At 39.1% G+C, this 9,348-nt stretch overlaps 1 protein-coding gene across 1 annotated transcript in view; it reads right to left on the reverse strand.

Annotated features, from left to right (window-relative positions):
• kcnh8 (potassium voltage-gated channel, subfamily H (eag-related), member 8) overlaps window positions 1-9,348 on the reverse strand; it is a 50,042-nt gene that overhangs the window by 29,420 nt on the left and 11,274 nt on the right. The window contains exons 2-3 of the mRNA XM_032535965.1: window positions 6,477-6,710; window positions 2,869-3,000 (exon numbers count right to left, since the gene is read on the reverse strand). Coding sequence (XP_032391856.1) covers window positions 2,869-3,000; window positions 6,477-6,710 — 366 coding nt within the window. The remainder of the gene's footprint in view (window positions 1-2,868; window positions 3,001-6,476; window positions 6,711-9,348) is intronic.

The following is a 9,348-nucleotide window of genomic DNA, read 5'->3' on the forward strand; positions in this document are numbered from 1 at the left end:
CAAACACAGAGGTTAGTACATATCCCCCTTGCAATACTTTACCCCCCAAGGTTAACTGCTGATGACTGAATCAGTCATTAGGCTTGATGAAATACATAATATCCCATCATGAATGAGAAAACATAAATATGCAACAGGAAGAATGTGTCATTGCACAATTTCTGAGTGATACTATAATTTTGCTTTAGAACGTGAGTTACCTGTTGTGATTCACATTATTCTGCCATAAGTATTGGTTGATGATGTCTTATTGTGTATACACTACAGCTAAAGTCAATTTCCAGCTTTGATAAGTTGTTACTGGTGCAGAGAGGCTTTTGTGTAGTGTAGTATGGTAGATTATCTATGGTCGATTGCTACTGGGGTGGTTTTGTGCGTGTGCTTGCTGCCGTGCTTGTGTGTGTGTTGTAGTAGTAGATAAAGTAGATAATGTAGGTGTGAAGTGTTCAGACTGAGGAGACGGGTAATGGGAGAAGGCATTTATTGCTGCTGGGTTCTGAGCCCCATTCTCACTGTTGTGAACCCGCAAGAAAAGACCAAAGCCAGATTGGCTTGATTGTGAATTATGGCAATAACAAAGCTGGAGAATAGAAGTGATAACTGCTTTTGAGTGTCTTTTGGAAAGTGTGTGTGTTCTGTGGTGTGTGTGTGTGTGTGTGTGTGTGTGTGTGTGTGTGTGTGTGTGTGTGTGTGTGTGTGTGTGTGTGTGTGTGTGTGTGTGTGTGTGTGTGTGTGTGTGTGTGTGTGTGTGTGTGTGGACCCCCAGATGACGTGAGTAGACAGGGCCCATCCATAACGTGGTGCAGCCCTGGGGGATGAGGCACGGCAAGAGCACAGAGACATGCTTATTTTTAGATCTAATGAACTTCCCTCCACTTTTATAGCCCTTCTTACAGGGGCAGAGAGGGAGTATGGGTGAGGAGGGCTGAGGTGTGTTTTGTGTGTAACGGGGGAGGCCGAAGGCATGTAGGGCAGATAGGGGAGGTGGCAGTGGGGTAGGAAAAGAGAAAGCAGAGAAGGTGAGGAGGGGAGACGGGGGGTGAAAAAAAGAGAGGAGATTAAAAGGCTTCCCCCGTTAAATGAAAATACCCCAATGATTTTATAGTATCTGCATTTCACCAGGTTGTTCTTATTTCTCTTGTTAAACACGTTTAATGATTTTATTTCTGTCCATCAATTCTTTTCTATGCACTTTGTAACTTTGGCGTTATACAGTACAAGCCAAGTTTACTTCTAACTCTTCTAAAGTGGCTTAAAGAAAGACCATCACATCCCTTTCTACAACTGCACTGACAACGGCATGAAAACACAAATGTTTTGCAATATTTACAGGCATATTCTCATTTAAACTGGCTTGTCAGAGCCAAAGCCATAATAGTAAGGAGTTAGTCTGTCCAAAGACATGCTACATCAGCCTTTCCTTTTCTTTGAAAAGCATTTCATTATGTGGGCAAAAATAACTTTTGCTTTCCGCTTCCTGTTCTCCTTTATTTACAGTAATGAGAGTAATTAGGCAAATTCAAGAAAGGCAAGCCTGAGATGAGAAAAGTCATGTATGCTGGCTTCACAGAAACATACACATACACGCACACACGTTAACCTTCTCTTTTGCCTTGTAGGTGGCTTTTGGCTTTAGCTTAAGGTAAACTTTTGAGAATGTTGATTTTGCGGGCAGAATTTGCAACTTTTTCCTTCTTTTGTTTTTACAATGATGAATATAATTAAAACACTGGAAGGGCAAACTTGAGGTGAAATTCTAACAGATATCAAAGCTTAATAGATGTACTATACCTCACAGACAATGCTGCACCTTTATCCTATACAAATATATGAGATTTCATAGGTTTTCTTGATTACAATTGCAAAAATTAAGTTGTAGATATAAGTTGTGTCTTCATAATCTATAGCAATTTTGGTTCATTATGCTGTATATTTTGAACAACCCTGTCTCGTAACAGTTGTGTTCATATACTTATACTTTCTAATGGAAATTCACATTTTAAAAGACATTTAAAGACACCGGAATTACTTTTTTCACAAGTTGTAAAGAACATTTCATATTTCCCACAATATCTGCTCTTTCTATACAACATCCACTTTTACAGTACATAGCAACCTAAGCATGATTCTTTTTCATGTATTTCATGGTTATTTTGAGGCACTCAAAGCACTTCAGTCAAGGTTAGGGAAAGATTGTGGTCTTATTGAACAAAGAAACTTTTTCCAATCATGAGACAGGACGCATGTACTCTAACAATTAACCTGTGTTTTTGTGGACAAAGCCCCACTACCCAGTCTACGTGTCAAAATTCTGTACTCTGCCGTCCAACATCCACCGCAACCGTCACAATGCCCAATAAGAGTAGGTTGCACACTGGTCAGACAAATTCTAGTTTCTGCAGTTCTATTATTTATTCCATCCTGCCAGCGTAATAGATCTGTAGGCGTCTGTGGCTGTAAGCACATGTGGGGATAACATGCTGATTTGTAATTTTAGAGGAGTTTTCTGTTTAAAAGCAAGAGGTAGACTCTCCTCTGTTCATTGTCGGAGTGGAAGTCGGTTCAGTTCCGGTGCAGAGCTGTTGGAAGCCTGTGGTTATCTTCCTAATAGCCATGAGACTCACCTAACTTGTTCTTTTGTTGATTGAGAACAAATCTTTCTTTGGAGAAAACAAACTCTCCTTCAACACATGACAATCATACATATCTTGTGTTACAATACAGGCTGAGGATTGGTTTTATCTACAAAAGCAAGCATGACATTTGCAATTTGGTCTCCTGATACACCCCTGCTGTTTTATTAGAGGCATTAACATGACCAAACAATAATAATAACAACACACCTTCCACATACATACACATACTGACCTTCCTTCTTGTCGTCTTGGATGGTTTTGGCTTTAGTGTCGGTGATGTCCTTAAATGAAGCCAGAAAGAGTACCACATCTCCCTTCTCATTCTTAATTGGCACAATGTCTAGCAGGCACCAGAAAAGCACAGCTGAAAGAGAAGAAAAAGTTATATACACCCTCTCTGATTATACTCAGAGTTGATTTACCGTGTGTGTGTGTGTGTGTGTGGGGCACTTATTAATAAGCCTATCTACAGTTGGAAGTCCTTTGGGAGAAGCAGGGCCTTTAAATAGACCAAGTCGCTGTTCCCCAGGCACAGCATTGAACCCATCTCTGAGGTCCCATCTCCTGCTAAATAGATTGCTTTTATGAGGAACTGCAGGTCAGCATGTATGTTTCTGCACCAACTTGTGCTTATTACTGTGTTCCTATTTTAAGTTTGATTCACCAAAATGATATCACAGGAAACTGATGATGTTTTGGTTGGGAAAATGCACACGGATTATACCCTTCTGTACACAAATGTGCCATCCCTTTTTCAGTTAGACTTTAAAGCTGCTATAATCATTTTACTTACACTGTTTTGCTGAAGCGTTGTAAATTGGAACACACTAAAACACAATTAAGTCTGACAACATAGAGCTGAGTCTGACCACCTAAGTCTGAGTTGTTCTACACAGACCATCGTACAGAGAATATACCTTTTGTAATTTGGGTAATAACATGGCCTGTCCTCTGGCACCCACTTTGTATTTCTTTCAAGGATTTTCACATAAAGGGAGCTAAATTATGTTGAGTGTTAGAGTGACTCAGAGGTGTTAGCCGTGTTAATATTAATTAATTAATCAAATTCAGTCCAATCTACATCATGCTGTAGCTTATGCATAACAGTGTCACTTGTATATGTTTGTTCTGGTAGAATACATTCGACATGGGGTGTTTTTCTTGTTTTCTCTTTGATAGTTTGACTTATTTAAAGGTCAACTAATATTTTTGTCTTCTAGTTAAAATGTACCTTCAAAGGGGCTGTACTTGACATTCAGAAAATTAATATAGCAGTAAACTATTTGCTCTGTAAAGATGGAGTGATGGCGTCCTGAGCAGAGAAAGCAGAGAATAAAGTTACACTCCGTCTGTTTCTGTCTGTGTTCTAATCTGAGTTTCTCTGTTATGTATTTGGATAGTCGTTACGGCCATTGGTGCATGTTAGTGCATGTGAGTGCCTTGTGTGACGGTATTAGATGCCAGTGGCCATGAATTGGAATTTGGCGAGTTGTGAAACGGTGTGTGAAAGCTGTATGGTGGCAATCTCAGACCACTTTTTTTAGTATTTCGATTTCAGCACCTTTTAACCTCAAAAACGTGTTATGTACATAGATTTTGTCAAGATGAACATGTTCAAAGCAGGGGTCAGGGTCTGACTGTCATTCCTTTCTATCCAGACTGGAAATAAATTGCTGATTAAGAGGGATTTCCCAGGGAGTTCCCTCCCATCACTCCCACTCACTGAATCTTCCTGCCCAAAAGATGACTCAATCCCGGTGTTTTTTGTTTCTCTGCGTGTTCATGTTTGTGTGAATATTTGTATGCCTACGAAACAAGGCAGCACTATCAAGATCACAGCGAGAAAAAGAGCGTTCCTGATTGTGAACATACAGCTTCCTTTTTTTCTCTAGCTGACTGATGGAGGACAAACTAAGTCAATCAGCTACGTTTACTTTCAGGACTCCGCTGTGACAGACGGAAAGAGGGGATGAGACAACATAAAAAGGCAGAGGCAAAGATAAGCTTGATAAGCATGGGAGACAGACAGACAAATTGGCACAAACTGTGCTATGTGGAAATGGTAAAATGGTGAAAAAAGAGAGACAGAGGGAGATGTAAGGTAACTAAAGGAAAGAGAAACCTAAAAAAGAACAGAGAGGAATGACAGAAAAAAACCTCAAAGCAAGAGAGAGGCATAGACAGTCACATCTGTGGTGGTATTACTGAAGCTTTGTGGCTATGCAAACTGCACTGAGTCATCTACAAAATATGCCTAATTTATAAAGCAAAAATCATAGGAAAGTGGCACAACATCTAACACATGCACCATGATACTTGCATTTTTGTGAAAGAGTCTACAGTAGAAATTCCTTTTTTAATTTTTATATATATATATATATATATATATATATATACACACACATGTATATATTAATAAATAGTAGCAACAGAAAAGTGCAGATGAAGTGGTACAGTGAAAAACATATTTTTGTCATCACAAATAACCACTTCTCTGCGTCTAAAACAGATAATAGTGTTGGTCGGATATAGGGGTGGGAATCACCAGACGCCTCCCGGTACAATATCATCACGATATCTATGCCACAATACAATATTATTGCGATTTCATACATACATTTACATACATTTAATACATTTTACTGTTTATTCAATGGAAAATGGGATTATCAAGCAGACAAACTGACCAACACATATATAATAAAAGATTGATACTTGTCTGTGTATCGATACAGTATTGCCACTAAAAATATTGCAATACAATGCTGTATCGATTTCTTCCCACACCCCTAGTCGGATACATCAGTTGTGAGTGAGTGGTCAGGACACAACCAATCCAAATAAACCCCTTTCCAAACATGAACACAATGCCACGCTGAACGAATAAAGTGAATTGAAAAGGCTCATTAGGCGAGGTGTTTGCCCTGCTGTCGGAATTGCAAATGTTCAAATTTCCATTTTTCTGAGCACTTTAAATAACTCCTGTGTGATGATGATAAAATGATAACAAGCTAAAAAAAAACAGCTTCTAAAGGGACCTAGTAGTGAGACAATTTTATCATCATGTTTCTGAATTCAGGAATGGGCTTTCAATCTTCATCCTTACAGTTGTGTGATCTATGTAGAAATGAGAAGGCTTGCAGTGCTGATACTGTATAAATAAATTACTGATTTGTCTCGATTTGTGACGGAGCAACTGCAGAGAAATTCCCCAACAAACACAAATGTACCCAGCTTGATTAAAAAACAACAACACAAAACTGGATCTGCTGCGAGAACATGAGCATAGAAGTGAAGAAAACTCTCGCACCACAGCTAGGTTCTGGGCTCAGTGTAATCGAAGAAGACAGGGTTAAGGATTCACTAGCTTACAGCTAGAAAGAAAATTGAATGTGTCTCAGCGTTAAATGATAACTGGATGACTATCAGTAACTGGATGTTACTGATTGCTTGGTTAAATCACATTTTAATGAGAATAGGCCAATAAAAAAAAAGTTATACGCCCTCCAGCCATTACCTCATCTATCCGTGGATCCATCTATGCCAATTTAAATGTGGCATCTTCAGAAATAGCTACAGAGATCTGCTATCCATTTATGTAAATGCAAAGTCCAACATGGTAATCACTGTGCACTCTCTAATTGCTGTCTTTGCTTGTCTTCTCGCCTTGGTTCCAACACTTAATTGGCAAATGGTTGAGGAAGGCACACAGTCTGTGTGCTTGATGGTAAAGTGTCAAGGTATGAGCACTAAAGAGCAGCAAAATGATGAATGGAGGACAACAATTGAACCAACAACTTAAGATGCAACAAAAAGCTAAATTAGCTTTCCACTGTTTACCTGTCTTTTTGTAGAACATGATCTCATCTTTAAACTCCTTTCGCTCTTCCAGGGCTTCGTCAATGCTGAAGATGATGCTTTCACTGGTCTCTGGCCCGTACAGGAATTTACATGCACAGCTCTTCTGCATGACCTCGGCCCGGGAGAAGCCTGTAAGCTCACAGAAGCCATCAGAGCAGTAGACGATGGGAAAGCCCTTCGACATCTGCGCGTTGGCCAGGATGAAGTTGCTGTCTGCAGTAGTAATGGGAAGAAGAGGTGAGGTGAGAGGACGACATGGAGCTGAGGTAATTACATTATTCTTAAAGTAGTACGGGGTTAAATATCTGTGAGTTTGAAGGAATAATGAGCTGTGAGTTTAGCCAAGTTCAGCTCAATTCCCAGCTCCTTTTAAAATAAAGGCAATACTGTTAAACTTCCCTGTTTAACGTATCTTCACACTGAATGCAGTGACATAAAAAACTCACGTCCAATGTGTTTTGCTGACTCTAGGCAAGAATGAAAAAATAGTAAAACTCTCCACAGACCAAACTATAGTTTTAAACTATTCATTATTATGCTCATTCAAGAATCCTTAGAAGTCCCATTAACAATCCATAGACAACCACAGATCCATAGCACTGCAAATATCTGGCAAAGCAACACCGGAAACAGTAATTATTATTATTACCATCGTTATTACCAAGATGAGTTGTGTTTTTAAACTTCAATTGACTTAACATGAAACCTGTTATAATTAAGTTTCAGCCACTTGGAAGCAGCACAACAAGCTGTAAACACAACATTGACATAGCTGAGCATTTTAGCTAGTAGTTGCGTATTTTCACATCACATCATGTTTATGGTAACCCGACAAACGTAAGTGCAATATTAATTCTCTTTTAGCTCTGTTTTTAGTCTCAACCAACTCTTGAAAAAAATAGCTGGCTCTTCTGCTAAATGCTAAATACCCACTAACTTTGTCTGTCTTTGTCTGTCTTTGTCAGTGTTCAGCCGGTGTAGTGGGTTAATCCGAGCTTTTTGCTGGAAACAGCCGCCTGTCACAATATGGCTGAAAAGGAAGTTGATGCGAGCGGTGAGCGTTAACCACGCAGTGAGCTGAAAGACGCTAGACGCTACAGGGAAGAGCAGAGATGGGTGGTGCTTCTCTGTGGGTTGATTAGTACGAGAGACAACTTACACATAGTAATTTGATCCATTGATATTATTATTGACAAGAAAAGCTTTAATGTTGTTGTTTCAGCTGGAGATTATGACTACTGTTCCCAACTGAACTTTAGCCAGCTCATCTAGAATGTTGTACCGCAAACTGGTTGTGAGACCACTGTACTCTCAGCTTTAACCACCCACTTTAAACTTTAGATGATGACAATGAAAGCAAATTCAACTAGTCAAGGGGTGCCTCTCTGGCTCTTACACTCAATTGCTCTCACTGGCCACTGGGGCTAAAATGTGACTTTTAATGCACCAATACACAGGCTGATTGGATCTTTAGCTCAGGTAGATGAAGGCCTGTGTGGGCTGCAACATGAAGGTCATTTACCTCAATAAATGAATCCTACTCTTAATATTCATTCCCTCATGTCAAGAAACTGACCCTGAATACTCTTAGTAAGGAGATATGTTTAAGAGACATTACAAAGTTTAAAGAAAAGTGTGAGAGCAAAAAACCTGAGTGAAGAATGAATGAGGAACGTGCTGGAGTGATGACAGTGAAACAGAATCACATTAGTGATTCAATCACAATTAATTAGACTATTTGTGTCTAGCACTAAATACCCGATTGAAATGCACCAGCTGTTTATACCTAGACCCATCTATTATGGCACACAAACGCACCCACTCATCCACACAAACAAACAGCAGTGCTGATAGACAGCTAATGTATGCGGTACAATGCCATCATACAAGACGGTTGGCTATATTGTTTGGCAGATTCTATAGTGTGCGTGGTTGTGGAAGTGTGTATTTGCGTGTGCATCTCCTAAAACTATAACCCCTAAGTCTCAAACAACTAACACACATATTTGAAGGGGCATGCAGCACTAACAAGTGATACGCAATACATTTGGAAACATTAGCATAATCACAGTATATAAATGAGTCACACACTCAACATACAAAGCGACGTGAGTTTTTTTTATTACCATAGCTTGAGACATCTTGCAAAGTGACTTGTTTCAATAACATGAATCTATTTTCTGCATCAATAATTACTTTTTCCACCAACCCCAATGTTTAATTGTTTTATGTTGTAAGTCAGGCTTTGTTGAAGGAAACCACCTTAGATTTGAACGGGGAATACAACGCCAGAGAACAAAACCCTTGTATGCATCCCTCAAGAGGAATGAGCAACATGTCCTTTTTCATAATCCCATTCAGCAAAAACAATTACCTCAGCATGCTTGTTGGCACTCTCTAAAAATCACTTTCAGGAATGCGGGACAAGACAAAATACCCTGAGATTATGCAATAGTGAATAAAGGATAATGATTAATAAAGAAAAAAAGAATGTATCCAGGAACATAGCAACATTGCAAGTATGTATGTGGCTCTCAATTTGATTTGGTTGCTCTTATGACTCCAGCAGCTGGACGGAGTATGTGGGCTTGACTAAAAATAAACTACAGTTCCCATGTTCATCATAATCAAGAAACATGTCCCCCACTGCAAAGGCATGACTTATTTATGTTATTTAATAGGACATATAGTAATACTTTAAAATTAGGTACACAAAAATGTAGGTAGTTACTGAGGAACGAAACAAAATGGATAAATGAGCAACGAATGGTTAGTTAATGATTAGTTACTAATTTACTGTGATTTAAAGCTCCCATGGAATGTAAATTTCACTTTATGAGGTTTTTTAACA

Source organism: Etheostoma spectabile, chromosome 14 (assembly GCF_008692095.1).
Source record: "Etheostoma spectabile isolate EspeVRDwgs_2016 chromosome 14, UIUC_Espe_1.0, whole genome shotgun sequence".
In the NCBI taxonomy this organism is placed as follows: Eukaryota; Metazoa; Chordata; class Actinopteri; order Perciformes; family Percidae; genus Etheostoma; species Etheostoma spectabile.